At 45.5% G+C, this 16,006-nt stretch overlaps 1 protein-coding gene across 1 annotated transcript in view; it reads left to right on the forward strand.

Moving 5' to 3' along the window:
- Positions 1 to 16,006, forward strand: part of LOC126277871 (ATP-binding cassette subfamily G member 4-like) — a 366,743-nt gene that overhangs the window by 267,828 nt on the left and 82,909 nt on the right. Inside the window, exon 5 of the mRNA XM_049977397.1 lies at positions 15,061 to 15,206. Coding sequence (XP_049833354.1) covers positions 15,061 to 15,206 — 146 coding nt within the window. The remainder of the gene's footprint in view (positions 1 to 15,060; positions 15,207 to 16,006) is intronic.

The raw sequence follows: 16,006 nt of genomic DNA on the forward strand, positions 1-16,006 counted from the left end.
GAAGAAATTTCTGAGAACGTACGTCTTGAGTGCCGTAATGTATGGTAGTGAAACATGGACTGTGGGAAACCGGAACAGAAGAGAATGGAAACATTTGAGATGTAGTGCTACAGACAAATGAATATTATGTGGACTGATAAGGTAAGGAATAAGAAGGTTCTGCGCAGAATCGGAGAGGAAAGGAATGTGTGGAGAACAGTGACAAGGAGAAGGGGCAGGATGATAGGACATCTGTTAAGACATCAGGGAATGACATACATGGCGCTAGAGGGAGCTGTAGAGGGCAAAACCTGAAGAGGAAGACAGAGATTGAAATACATCCAGCAAATAATTGAGGACGTAGGTTGCGAGTATTACTCTGAGAGGTTAGCACAGGAGAGGAATTCGTGGCGGGGAACATCCAACCAGTCAGAAGACTGATGAACCCCCCCCCCCCCCCCCTGCCTCATAAAAAAAGCTGCGATTGCAGCAACAGTAAGCACTCCGTCTTCAGGCCACAAGTGGCCCATCGGGACCATCCGATCGTTGTCATCCTCAGCTGACGATGCGGATAGGAGGGGCGTGTGGACAGCACACCGCTCTCCCGGTCGTTATGATGGTTTTCTGTGACCGGAGCCGCTACTGTTCGGTCGAGTAGCTCTTCAATTGGCATCACGAGGCTGAGAACACCCCGAAAAATGGCAACAGCACATGGCGGCCCGGATGGTCAACCATCCAAGTGCCGGCCACGCCCGACAGCGCTTAACTTCGGCGATTTGACGGGAACCGATGTATCCACTGCAGCAAGGCCGTTGCCCGCAGCAACAGTAACCGATCTAACAAATGCGCCAGACACTTGTTGTCTTATATAGGCGTTGCCCACCGCAGCGCCGTATTCTGCCTGTTCACATATCTTTATATTTGAGTACGCATGCCTATACTAGTTTCTTTGGCACTTTAGTGTGCCGTCCTCGATACAGACGTTAAATAGGGTAGGTGATAAGTTGCTTGTTGGGACTATGCTTGTTGGGTCTAAGTATGTCACTTCTCCATCTAGAACCTACACAAATAATGAATTTTCGTTCACGATCTAAGTTACAGATGTCAGATGTACCCTCTTTACTTCATTGTGTTCCCTGAGTTTCCTCTTCAAACGTCCGCAGCTCGTGGTCGCTTTTCACGCCCGGGTTTCCGTGTTCGATTCCCGGCGGGGTCAGGGATTTTCTCTGCCTCGTGATGACTGGGTGTTGTGTGCTGTCCTTAGGTTAGTTAGGTTTAAGTAGTTCTATGTTCTAGGGGGCTGATGACCATAGATGTAAGTCCCATAGTGCTCAGAGCCATTTTAACCACTTTTTAACCTCTTCAAACATTATCAAAAGGTTCCGAGAATCTATAATCGTTAAATTTTTAATTCACTGCCGTTTTCCAGTAAGCTGTAAAGTAAAACCAGCATCAGCAGTTGGAACGTTCTTTCCTGAAACCTATTTGATAAGCAGATGAACAGCTTCTGCTTTTAGTTTGGTATTTGTCATCCAGTTTTTAACTTTTCTCAAGTAGTCCTATTTTTGTGGGTTCAGTGGAAACAATTTTGGCATCTGTGTTGTAGCCTACGCTAATATTAGGTCTACTTTCGCTTTCTTCCAGTTTTGTGGGATTTTATTTTGCTTTTAATTTATAAAAAGAATATTTATATGCTTGCTACGGAAAATATCCGCATCAATAAATTCGTTGTTTATTAGTTGTTTGACATCTATACCTATGTGTGCAGGTTTGACCGAAAAGTTAAATGAAAGTCATAAGTGGCTTCGTCAACGATATTTAAAAGGATGTAATAGGAGAAGTCATTCCATAGAATTTGGAAACATACTGTAGCGGATTGCAAAAAGGACACTTTGTTATCTCAGAACAACGAAGTTCACTGGAACAGTGAGAACCGTCAGAGGTTCACCTGTTACCGTCGTTAGTATTTCTGGAATGTGGACGACTGCTCGCAGACGATAAGGCGATAGACGTCATACCCCCATCCGAGAACGTAAGCGTCAGGGGCCTGGGCGAAATATGTTCCACTTGTTTCTTTGACTTTCGGTTAACTGGTTCTGTCATAAAAAAGAAAGCTACTAGAAGTCTAATCGAATTTAGTTCTTACAAAAGATAGCTCATCGAGTACTTCACACATTATTTACATGATAGGAAGCTCCAAACAATACAAAACTGCATACAATTATATAAGCTATGACAGCCCTGAGAAACAGGTCACCGCACATGTCTCTAGCTCGTATCGATGCTGCCAGATTCCATGGACGTCATACTCTTGTGATGCCCACAGCCACCTTTTCCTGCCACGTATAAGCACACGCTAACACACTACACTCTGACGGAAAGTAAAGTTCAAAGATTACGTGAAATGCGAAGAGTCTCTTTACATAACAGTATACGGGAAACAAAGAAAGCTGACTAGAGCTTACTGATACCCGTGCATGAAAAAAAAAATTATGTGTTCGCATACCAGTATGATAGTGAAATTTGTTTCCACGCTCCGATGAAGTAATATGTTTGACATCAGAAAGTGCATGTTGGTTTGTCTCAGTATGCAATCAATGTATCTTTCTCGTGATTTGAAGTATCATTTTACTATGGTTCTTGGAGTAGAGTAGCGATAAACAAATATTGATTTTTGTCAGAAAGTTGCATCTCCAGTGGGGCTAAGCTTTTAACTAGTTCATAGTGACTATGGAACTGAAAGTAAAGAAGGTGATTAAATTTAAAAAAAAAGTTCTTCTAAGCCTCTTCCTTGTCAATCTGTATCGTCACAAACGTTTTTGTGTTTCACATTTTCAGTTCCGTTTCCTCCTTTTTTACTTTGGCAGCTTATTCGTACGTGAAAATTCCGATCTCTGACTCATCGAAACAACTTTCCGATGACATCGTCATAACAAACTGTGCTACTCTTTAAAGAGACGGAGGGAAACATTTTCTACGGCTAGAAGCGTGTCGCTTGAAACATGTTTTACCACTCGGATATGTCCCGGCAATGTTTCTGTACTTAGCAAGACAAAAATCACGTTCTACATTTAGGCTGATCTGCGGTGTTCCTAATCGATGATGGTGAATGCAGGATTGGTTTCTTGGAAAAAGACCTAGCCATATTCCTTCCCCACACTTTACCAATCCGAGCTCCTGATCAGGCGCTATTGACCACTTCATCGATGGAATGACTAATTCCCCTTCCTTCCCTCCTGTATCCATTTCTGGGGATAATTTAAGAATTTCACATATAAGTAATTTCAGTGAACAATAAAGAACAGGCGACTATGTACTGTATAAAACAATTTTTTATGGAATCACTTTGGTCTGAGTTTATTCCATTCAAAACCAGAATCTACAGACGGATAGGGTATCTAGCATTCAGTTTCAGTGAAGGATGAGAGCAATGTTTGGCTTCGAGTGGTAAATGATTGAAGTCGGCGACAGATTCATTTTGTCCATAAGAAGGCCTTGCTGGAGTCCAACGGGACATGTTCAACTGGTAGAGATGTAGTCTGATCGTCCTTATTTATTAAACTCAGTGACCACCAAACGGTTCCACCTAATCGTCAGCTATACTCGTTATAACTGTGTGATATAATACCGAGGTAAAGAAGCCAGAGAGGCAGTTCTGACGTTCCGCTTGATAAGACTGAAGAAAAATGAAGACACGCTCAAAACATTTATCGACCTATAAAAAAGAGTTCGACAGTGTAAAATGGTGGAAGACGTTTTAAATGCTGATAAAAGTTGTAGGAAGCTATAGGGAAATAAGGGTAATTTTTGCAGAGCGGAATTGTTGCAAAAATATGTCTGAAAAGGTCGTGCACTCGTGGTTTGAGAAGGGGCAGACAGGTGGGTAGTGGTGGGAAGGGAGGGGGGGGGGGGGGGGAGGGGCTCGGTTGCTACTTGAACTAGGAACATGGAGTAAAATGTTTTTGGTTTAGCCGGGATTAGCGGCCATTTTCATAGCCATTCGAACATCTGTCTTACTGTAGCGTTGTTACAGTATATTAAGCAAAGTTTGAACCACGAACCGGAGCTGCCGTTTGGCAAATTGTGCGAATCGATTAATTCCTTTCGCAAAATATTTCAAGTGTGGTTCCTGCTCAGCTATTGGCACCATCTGCATCTGGACCGTTCCCAATTTACATGCAAAAACGTGCAAAAAACACATGTTTCTGGGGGTTTCTATTCTTCTAACTTGTCCGACTCGGTTCAGACTTTGCACGGAGGTAAACAATTGGATAAAATCAATACTAAATTTTTTATCCACTAATCATGTGCAACCTGTGACACTAGTAAAGTTCTGCCTGAACGGACACAGACTCAGAGAGCGCCAGTCAAAGAGCTAGTGGACTCCAAACTCATTTAGAATTACAGTGCCCTACTTCGGCTGATGATTGCTAATATCACCGTAATTCTCCGTGGTGATTACGACGGTAGGCCCAGCCAACATCGTGATGCCGCCTTTCCCGTCAGCGAGCTTGGCTTTAATCTCAAACGTGAACGTGATTTGCGTCCGTAAACTCCTGTACGTAAGTGTTCACTTGCGGAGTCCGCCACGAGTCAATACTCAAGCTACTTGCACACACGCCGAGAGTAGTTGGTTGACTCAAGTGCGCGGCAGCAAAGGTACACTTCAGATTGCATATGAACACCACAAGTTAGTACAAATCTGTTCCTCTTCTCAGAGGTACAGATAATGCTACGTGTGTGGAGTCAATGCTCTACCTATTCAGACTTGGAGAGTAACCACTGGACTCAATGCCGGTAACTTCTCCACCCTACTTCTCTCCACGCTCTCCAAGCAGGGCAGCCAGACACCGCGACTGCTCCGGTCCACTCCCGACCCCACAGTCCATTCAGATTTTTGCAAACTTGGCCGTTCTTCGCCGCATGCATCCGTACGCGTTGGTAGCCAATCACGACGCAGACTTCCATGTATCCGTGCGCGTTTTTACCCAACCACGACATAGAATTCTCCCGCACTTACTGTTGCCACCAAACTTTTAAAATGTATCTCTACGCGCTCTGCGCCAATCCCGTCACAGTCTTCCGCAAATTTTCCACTGTGGCGCAAAATCGTCTTTCTCTCTTTCGCATACAGCTCCTTCTCACTTCTTGTTGTGACGACCCAGCCTCTCCCAACGTCTTTGGTGGCCTGAAGTGCCAGACGACGAAGGGGTCCGGCCGTGTTCCAGCCTCTGCGGCCATCTCGTTAGTTTGACATGACACACACAACTTCCTTTTCTGTGTCCATTCTCTCCTACCGGTGGGCCAATTATCTCGTTTTGTTAAATGGCTATCTCTGTGTATTCAGTGTATTAGTATTGATTTAGCATCATGTAAGGTGCAAAATCTGTTACCTTACACGGTTATTTTGAGCAGTTTTAGAAATCAGGTGGAACTCTAGACGAAAAAACCGGTATAACCGAAAGCCGGTTGATTTAGCGAAAACCGCCGTCGCTATTCCACGCCAATGATAATCTCGGTGGGTAGTCGCAAGTCATGGTAGGTGAAACACTCTCAAAGTATCAGGAAATCACTTTCGGTCTGAACTACACATTCCACACCCTGTGGATTGGACGCCTCATCGGACTATCGGGATACTCGACGTCTTGCATCCGTCGAAAAAAAGAGGCAAAATCACGGCCACACACAGGCTTCCTGTCACCTGTTGTCCACTTTGTGTTGTTAAATGCGTCAACGGAATGCGTTAACAGACAGTATTATAATCACATGTCGCAGTTTTCTTTAACTGACAGATGTGAAGTATTCATAAATCTGTAAGATTAACTGTCTACTACATCAACAAAACTGCACGAAAAGCTCTGTGAGAAGTCTAATACATCGCTCCGTAAAAAACTAATTCGTTAACACATCTGTAACATATTATTTCAAATTACTTCATCACGTTCATCCGACAGTGTAGTATACATCACAAAACAGTGATAAATACCTAGTTACTGCACTACTCAGTTAATTGAAGAGCTACGTTATTTTTAAGTCTGCTAGAAGTTTGACGGAGATACATATCATATTGCTTCTAAGATGTGGTTTGTTGCATGTGGTGTTCTCGTTTAAACCATCCTGATATTCAGGTGATTTAAGGAAACCACAGAAACATCTAAACCAGGAGAGCCAGACTCACATTTGAATTCGTCTCAATTGTCTTAACTATTGTACTCTGGCGCTCCCTACCTACCGATACCGACCACTCAAAGCGCATGGCGAAATTTTACGCCTAAAACTTCACGGCATTCGCTTTGTAGCTTCAGGTAAGCGAATGGGAAGTTCCTTGAAATAACTGTTGGTCATAACAGTTTCCAGTTGGCTGCGAGACATTTACCCTGACCGCGTAATGGTAGTCGTTAGCAGGCCATTAACATTATCTAACGATGATGTAGAACAGCCGAGAAACTGTAACCCCTGAGCGGCGAGAAAACCTTCTTCTGAGGCTGTGACTCGAAAGACAGAATTCTAAAACACAAACTTACCTTGGGATGCTAATTTTGGTGCTTGCCATTCTTAGAATGCCGATGCCGCGGTCTGGGTTACGTTACTCCACGAGTTTCCTCTAAGTATAGATTCCAGGTAAAACCAAGGTCGTCGTCAGGCGCGCGATGAAGTCGATACCATGTTTCATCTTTCACGATCTCGTTGTCAGCGAAACGTTAAATGCATAAGCAGAATCGATGCGTATTATAAAAATGGATGTATGCATGTGTGTATGTATGTGTAAAAGTTCCACATCCCCTCCTGAATCAGTGCGACCGTTTCAACCAAACTTGGTATACATATCGCTGACTGTAGACAACATTCGTAGTGTATTGTAATTCAGGAGATATGACATCATAAATAATTATGTGCTTGGAGAACTACTGCATCATGCAACACTCTTAAATTTATTACTTTTTCAATACTAACTCTGTTCACAATGTATTTCTCAGACACATACGCTTCTAAATGCTCCTACAACATTATATCGTGGCAACACAATAGTTCAGAGATATGAGGCCATAATCGCTGAGATGCGTGAAAAATTGCCGCGTTGCTCGGACGTTTAAATTTATTATTTCTTTGGTACTAACTCTGTTTGCAATAAATTTTGCAGACAGTATCTACATATGCCACTAAATGTACAGACAAAATTATATCATTGTATGGCTTTTAGATTAGGAGATAGAAAATCATAAACACTGAGATACGTGAAACACTGGCGCATCATATGTGAAGCTTTGATACATCTATCCTTTTGTACTAAAATCAGCCAACTTAAGGAAATCGCTGACACCTGACAGCGCTTTTGACAGCTTTCAACTGCGTAGCGCAAACGGCTGTAGGATTTCATGGTCGAACGTTTCCCCAGAAACTTTCCAGCACCTGATTGAACGTGTGGAAGGTGTCATCAAGGCTAAGAGTGGGCCAATGCCATATTGAATTTCAGTTTTAACCATGGAGGGCGCCACGAACTTGTAAGTCATTTTCAGCCAGGTGTCCGAATAATTTTGATTACATAGTGTATTGTGTTTGGACGTCCTAGGTCCGCACCACTAATGAAGTTGCCTGATAGGAATACTGTATCGCAGGCAACTATGTAACACTATGTAAGAATATTAGTCGTGAAAAGTTCCTAACCGACAGCAGTTGAAGACGAGTGCACCGCTTTGCTATTGACAATGGCTTTCAAACCCGACAGGAATTCATACCGTCAGTGAAGACACGTCGATCTAAATCAGTTTTCGAACACTGCGAAGGACATTGCACACAATGCACCTTTGAAATCTTGGACCCCAAAAGGCAGTTAGGTCCAGCGGTGTATGAAGCTACATATCTTCAGTGGATCACACAACACAAAAAATGGACAGTAGCTAACTGTATGTCTGTAATGTGATCCGACTAGTCACAATTTTGCGTATTTTCGAATGGTACAAGGCGAGGAGTGCATTGATGACACATTGAGGCGTTTAGCGCGCAATATGTGGAGGGTACATTCCACGCTGGCGGTGGCTCTGTAATATTTGTTGGTGCTTTTCGTACCAGGACTTGGGCCCAAACATGCAGGTTGCCGTGAACTGGCGCCATGATATTTATTTCAACATCCCCGGTGAGCAAATGCTGTCTAGACATTTTCAAGACGAGTGTGTTGTAAACACTCTCATCTTCCACGATACGCAAACATTTAGAAAACTTCCGGTCACTATCACGTAAATAACACTACACGCGGGCAGCTAGTCCGCAGCTCGTGGTCGTGCGGTATCGTTCTCGCTTCCCACGCCTGGGTTCGATTCCCGGCGGGGTCAGGGATTTTCTCTGCCTCGTTATGACTGGGTGTTGTGTGCCGCCCGTAGGTTAGTTAGGTTTAAGTAGTTCGAAGTTATAGGGGACTGATGACCATAAGTGTTAAGTCCCCTAGTGCTCAGAGCCATTTGAACCATTTGGACATCTAGGTACACCGTCGCGTTGACAGGGCTGCACGATTATGTCTCTGGTTTGACAAACACTAAGACACGTCGCTGCACCTCGACTGCTCCTATAAACTATCCCACCGGAATACCGCGCAAGATGTCTGGAGCTATTTGGGATAGCATGTTAAACGTAGCAGTCCACGTCCGCGTAATTTAGATACCTCAGTACTTCCCAGCCCCATCGACCGAACAGAGCAGCCACAGCTTGCGCTGCATGAGCCCGCGCATTGTGTTGCAAAATGATGGGTGGGTTGTGCAGAAAGTGTCGCCGCTTCTTTCGCAAAGCTGGTCGCAGGTGGTGCTCTAAAAAAAGCTTTGGGAAAGAAGAGGCGACACTTTCTGCTCGACCCACCCATCATTTTGCACCACAATGCGCTGGCGCATAAAGCGCAAGATGAGGCTGTTCTGTTCGGTGGATGGGACTGGGAAGTACTGTACCGTCCATCATACTCCCCGGACTTACGTACACTCCTAGAAATTGAAATAAGAACACCGTGAATTCATTGTCCCAGGAAGGGGAAGCTTTATTGACACATTCGTGGGGTCAGATACATCACATCATCACACTGACAGAACCACAGGCACATAGACACAGGCAACAGAGCATGCACTATGTCGGCACTAGTACAGTGTATATCACCCTTTCGCAGCAATGCAGGCTGCTATTCTCCAATGGAGACGATCGTAGAGATGCTGGATGTAGTCCTGTGGAACGGCTTGCCATGCCATTTCCACCTGGCGCCTCAGTTGGACCAGCGGTCGTGCTGGACGTGCAGACCGCATGAGACGACGCTTCATCCAGTCCCAAACATGCTCAATGGGGGACAGATCCGGAGATCTTGCTGGCCAGGGTAGTTGACTTACACCTTCTAGAGCACGTTGGGTGGCACGGGATACATGCGGACGTGCATTGTCCTGTTGGAACAGCAAGTTCCCTTGCCGGTCTAGGAATGGTAGAACGATGGGTTCGATGACGGTTTGGATGTACCGTGCACTATTCAATGTCCCCTCGACGATCACCAGAGGTGTACGGCCAGTGTAGGAGATCGCTTCCCACACCATGATGCCGGGTGTTGGCCCTGAGTGCCTCGGTCGTATGCAGTCCTGATTGTGGCGCTCACCTGCACGGCGCCAAACACGCATACGACCATCATTGGCACCAAGGCAGAAGCGACTCTCATCGCTGAAGACGACACGTCTCCATTCGTCCCTCCATTCACGCCTGTCGCGACACCACTGGAGGCGGGCTGCACGATGTTGGGGCGTGAGCGGAAGACGGCCTAACGGTGTGTGGGGCCGTAGCCCAGCTTCATGGAGACGGTTGCGAATGGTCCTCGCCGATACCCCAGGAGCAACAGTGTCCCTAATTTGCTGGGAAGTGGCGGTGCGGTCCCCTACGGCACTGCGTAGGATCCTACGGTCTTGGCGTGCATCCGTGCATCGCTGCGGTCCGGTCCCAGGTCGACGGGCACGTGCACCTTCCGCCGACCACTGGCGACAACATCGATGTACTGTGGATACCTCACGCCCCGCGTGTTGAGCAATTCGGCGGTACGTCCACCCGGCCTCCCGCATGTCCACTATACGCCATCGCTCAAAGTCCGTCAACTGCACATACGGTTCACGTCCACGCTGTCGCGGCATGCTACCAGTGTTAAAGACTGCGATGGAGTTCCGTATGCCACGGCAAACTGGCTGACACTGACGGCGGCGGTGCACAAATGCTGCACAGCTAGCGCCACTCGACGGCCAACGCCGCGGTTCCTGGTGTGTCCGCTGTGCCGTGCGTGTGATCATTGCTTGTACAGCCCTCTCGCAGTGTCCGGAGCAAGTATGGTGGGTCTGACTCATCGGTGTCAATGTGTTCTTTTTTCCATTTCCAGGAATGTACTTGTGACTTTGATTTGATTCTGATGATGAAGGAACCACTTCGTGGCATTCGCTTCAGAACTGTTAAAGAGATTCGACAGGCGGTAGACCGCTCCATTCGCACCTTAACAGAACAGGCTCTGCTAACGGTATATGCGCCTTTCGCATCGCTGGCAACGGGTTATACACAACACTGGTGACTACTTTGAAGGCGAGTAACGCTGGTGACTAATTTGAAGGCCAGTAACAGGTGCAAACATGTAACTCTTTTGTATCGGCTGTCAATAAATAGTTGCCACTATTTAAGTTCCAATCTTCGTATTAGCGTGACTATCGGGAATATTTCCTGAGGGTAAAGGAGATTGGGAAAAGTGCGGTTGATCGCTAAATGCGGTCGCGTATAGAACACTACTACGATCTATTCTTGATTACTGCTCGAATGTTTCAGATTATACGACGACATGGAGGAAATTCAGAAACGCACTGTAGATCTGATGCTGGTAAGTTCGATCAACATCTAGGTTTATGCGATTGACCGGCGCCCCACTGAAGACTATTGTCGAAGGTCCGTGCATACGGTTTAGGTACCCACACATGTGACTTGGAAGACTATTAAAGTAATAGAAACCAGTATGTTGTCCTCAACAGCGAGTGTTCATCAGAAACATGGGTTTTGTCAGCAGTGCCCCAGGGAAGTGTGATAGGACCACTCTTGCCGGCCGGAGTGGCCGTGCGGTTCTAGGCACTGCAGTCTGGAGCCGAGCAACCGCTACGGTCGCAGGTTCAAATCCTGCCTCGGGCATGGATGTGTGTGATGTCCATAAGTTAGTTAGGTTTAATTAGTTCTAAGTTCTAGGAGACTGATGATCTCAGATGTTAAGTCGCATAGTGCTCAGAGCCATTTGAACCATTTGAACCACTCTTGTTCTCTTGGCCGTGCAGTTCTAGGTGCTTCAGTCTGGAACCGTGCGACCGCTACGGTCGCAGGTTCGAATCCTGCCTCGGGCATGGATGTGTGTGATGTCCATAGGTTAGTTAGGTTTAATTAGTTCTAAGTTCTAGGAGACTGATGATCTCAGATGTTAAGTCCCATAGTGCTCAGAGCCATTTGAACCTTCTTGTTCTCTATACAAATAAATAATCTGACAGATGGCGTGATCAGCAATCTGTGTGACCGTTTACTGATAACACTGTTGTGTACGAGGAGGTGTCGTCTATGGGTGACTGTAGAAATATACAAGATGACTGTAGACAGACTTTCTAGCTGGTGCGATGAATGGCAGCTTGCTCCAAATGTAGAAAAATATAAGTTAAGGCGCATCATTAGGGAAAACTATCACGTAACGTTCGAATATAGCATTAGTAGGTTCTTTCTTGACACAATCATGTCAATTAAACACCTAGGTGAAACGTTGCAAAGCGATAAGAAATGGAATGAGAACTTAAGGACGGCAGCATGCAAGGTGAATGCTTGATTTCGTTTTATTGGGAGAATTTCGGGAATATGTAGCTCATCTGTAAAGTAGACGGTGAATACATCGCTAGAGCGACCCGTTCTTGGATGTTTGGGATCCCCACCAGGTCAGATTAAAGGAAGACATCGGAACAATTCACAGTCGTGCTGCTAGATTTGTTACCGATTGGTTTGATCTGCACGTAAGTATAACGGAGAAGGAAATGGGAAACCCTGGAAGGAAGACAACGATCTTTTCGCGAGGCACTATTGCAGAATTTTAGAGAACAGGCATTTGAGGCAGACTGCAGAACGATTCTTCTATAGCCAACATATATGTCACGGAAGGACCACGAAGATAAGATGCGAAAAACCAAGGCTCACACAGAGACTTTTAGATAGTGGCTTTTCCCTCGCTCTGTTGACTAGTGGAACAGGAAAGGAAATCAGTAATAGTAATGCGTGGTACCCTCTGTCATGCATCATACAGTGGCTGGTGGAGAATGTGTTCAGCTGTACATGTCCTCGGAGAGTACCTATTATTTTGTTCTGAGTGCTTATTACAGTTTAACACGAACAAGTTGTTGGAATTAACCCGACCGGATAGCCCTGCCCGTTAAACCACCGTTTTCGGGACGAGGAGATGTGTCGTCTCCGGATCGAATCAGCCCGGTAGTTTAACAACGAGACTCGGTGTGCTGGCGCGGCTGAAAGTAGTTTTTAGGCAGTTTCCCACATCTCACATGTTCTGCTTCATTTACACGATACGCAGACATTTACAAAACTTTCGGTCACTATCACGTAAATAACACTACACACAGACAACTGGGCACACATACCGGGTGATCAAAAACACAGTATAAATTTGAAAACTGAATAAATCACGGAATAATGTAGATAGAGAGGTACAAATTGTCTCACATGCTTGGAAAGACATGGGGTTTTATTAGAAACGAAAAAATACTAAAGTTGAAAAAAATGTCCGACAGATGGCACTTCATCTGATCAGAATAGCAATAACAAGCACAACAAAGTAAGACAAAGCAAAGATGATGTTCTTTACAGGAAATGCTCAATATGTTCACCATCATTCCGCAACAATAGCTGTAGTCGAGGAATAATGTTGTGAAAAGCCTTGTAAAGCATGCCCGGAGCTATGGTGAGGCATTCGCGTCGGATGTTGTCTTTCAGATCCCTAGAGATGTCAGTCGATCACGATACACTTGCGACTTCAGGTAACCCCAAAGCCAATATTCGCACGGACTGAGGTCTGGGGACCTGGGAGGCCAGCATGACGAAAGTGGCGGCTGAGCACACGATCATCATCAAACGACGCGCACAAGAGTTCTTTCACGAGTCTAGCAATATGGGGTGTAGCGCCATCCTGCACAAACATCGTACGTTCCAGCAGGTGTTGTGTTGTCCTACTCATCATCATTTCATCTCCATCGACGCGCAAGTCGCCGCAGTGGCGTAAACTCGAAAGACTTGCACCAGGCGAGCGGTCTACCCGACGGGAGCCCCTCGTCACACGACATTATTATTAACTTTCTCGTCGTGCAATGGAGTTTCCACGACAGTTCTAGGATTTTCGGTAGCCCAAATTCTGCAGTAGTGGGCGTTGAGAGACCCTCAGAGCGTGAAATAAGCTTCGTCGGTCCACAACACGTTACTCAACCAATCTTCATCTTCCACCATCTTTTGAAACGCCCACACCGCAAATGCCCTCCACTTCACTAAATCGCCAGGTAACAGTTCATGATCCGGATGGATTTGGTACGGATAGCATCGGAGGGTACGCCTAAGTGCCAACCAAACAGTAGTGTATGGAATGCCGATGCGACGTGTGACTGCACAAGCGCTGACTTCCCCGTGCACAGACGAACCCGCTACAATCTCCATTTCTTCCTGAACTGTCTCTGCAGCATTACGCCCTGTGCTCGGTCGGCCACTATGGGGCCTATCATCTAAACAAACCGTGGCTTCGAACTTCGAAATCATTCTCGCCACAGCTGCATTTGGCAACGGACCTTTACCCGTTCGAATCCCCTTCCTATGGCGATAGCATCATAATGTGAACTAGCACATTCCCCATTATCATAATACAGCTTCACTAAAAGCGCCTTTTCAGGTATCGTCAACACGCTGTGACTTCTGGCCGCATCTGATTCTCTCTTTTTTTCGATATTGTGATTTCATTCCACTGCCCCATATGGGCAGGGGAGGGCTGTCAGCGGCACAATCCGCCGCTCTTCAGGCGAGTGACATAACAACATAAAAGAAGAATAAAATGTTACACACATAAGGTGAGAAAGGGGAACTTAAAACAGAATAATGGGAGAAAATGGAGGTAAAAAAATAGACTAACACGTTGACGTTCATGGAGGACAGTTAAGTCACCAGAAAGTTAAAAAACACAGTTGGTGAGTCTTCAAAACTTAGAGAAGACACTGAACGGACATGCACACGTTAAAAGTCGGCCACAGTAGTAAAAACACTCCAGAACAACACACTTAAAACCCATTTGGAGCACACACAATGAAGAATAAAACTGCCAGGCGGGACCTGCCGAGGGAAAGGGAAGAGAGGATGGAAAAGGAGGGGAGAGCATGGGGCAGCAGGGGAAGCGGCGGGATGAAGAGAGGAGAGGCATCAGTGGGTGCACGAAGAGCCAGGAGACATGTGGGGCAGGTGATGAAGAGGGAAGACAGGGCAGGAGGGAGGGCAGAGACACTGAAAAGAGGCACAAGAGATGGAGGGGGAGTAGGAGGGGGAAGCCGCTCAAGAGGAGGGAGGGGGAGAAGAGGGAGGATTCTCTCTCTCATTACAGCTGCTTTTATACACGATTGTCATGCGCAGTCACTGACGTTTTGCTGTCCAGCGCCATCTGTCGGACATTAAGTTATCTTCTTTTTGTTCTAATAAAACCCCATGTCATTCCAAACGTGTGTGTCAATTTTTACCTCTCTATCTACATTATTCTACGGTTTATAAAGTTTTCAAATTTATGGTGTCTTTTTGATCACCCGGTATTTCGTCCCAGGAGGTAATGGGGTGACGAAAGGGAGGACAAAAGGCCATCCCTCAATTTAAAGGTGCTAAATCTGTTACTCAATTATACTGACTACCGCCGATTCGCGACAAATGCACAAGAAAAAGAAGAAGCTGGTGAAATAACTATAAAATGAATAATTATTTAAATATATGTCCTCAAAACCACACTGTCTGTAGCCTTTGACGACGACTTATTTTCTGTTGCCACAGGTGGATGAGGTACTGGCCGCCCTGGGGCTGTCTCATTGCAGTAGCACATTCACCGACAAGCTGTCCGGTGGAGAGCGCAAGAGGTTCAGCATCGCCCAGGAGCTCGTCAACAACCCGTCCGTCATTTTCATCGATGAGCCTACCACGTAAGCCCGATTTGTACGTCTCAATGAAATCAAAGCTGTGTTACTACGATGATTAACTGACTGAGCATTGCACTGCTTGTTTGATAGTTTTGTCACTAATTTCTCTGTATGATTGAAATTTTTGTTGGATTTAGGCTACACTTAGAAGCACCTTTCGTTGAAGTTAGTTTGTAACAAACAAGTGTATACTGAATTGTTACAGCAATATCCAAGGCAACTCTGATACCCATATGCTTTTGCGTAAGACAGCTGGAGTGTTCCAGTGCTTCACCGACTTTCCAGATGGATACTGTCATTAGCGAACGAAGAAAAAGATAAAAACCTAACCAGTTCCCAGAAGATCATGTGTTAGTAAAGAGGGATAGCGATTTCATTTTACGAAATGTGTGTGTGTGTGTGTGTGTGTGTGTTTTGTACAACATCGTCATCAACGGTCTTACAATTCATAAATAAAGTAATCAGCCAGGATTGAATACCCTGCTGCAAAATAATTTTATGATCCAGACAACATTGATAAGGTAAAGGCGTTTGCCAATAAATGGTATTGCAATACGTGTCCGCTAACACAATACGACTAATTAATGATTTGTTCCTAGTTGATCGCTTTTTATTTTCATAGGCCACATACTTTAACGCCTTCCGGCTTGAGTCAACATCAGACTCGTCCGGAGAAAAGAAGCTAATGATAATTACTTTTATACTAAGTATACAACACAACATTCATTGGGCGAGTCTCGTAACACGTAACATGTATTTTATTTCACGCATGGTTCAGTATATCGAAGCGATGTTTCCGGGAA

The sequence above is a fragment of the Schistocerca gregaria genome, chromosome 6 (assembly GCF_023897955.1).
Source record: "Schistocerca gregaria isolate iqSchGreg1 chromosome 6, iqSchGreg1.2, whole genome shotgun sequence".
Taxonomy (NCBI): Eukaryota; Metazoa; Arthropoda; class Insecta; order Orthoptera; family Acrididae; genus Schistocerca; species Schistocerca gregaria.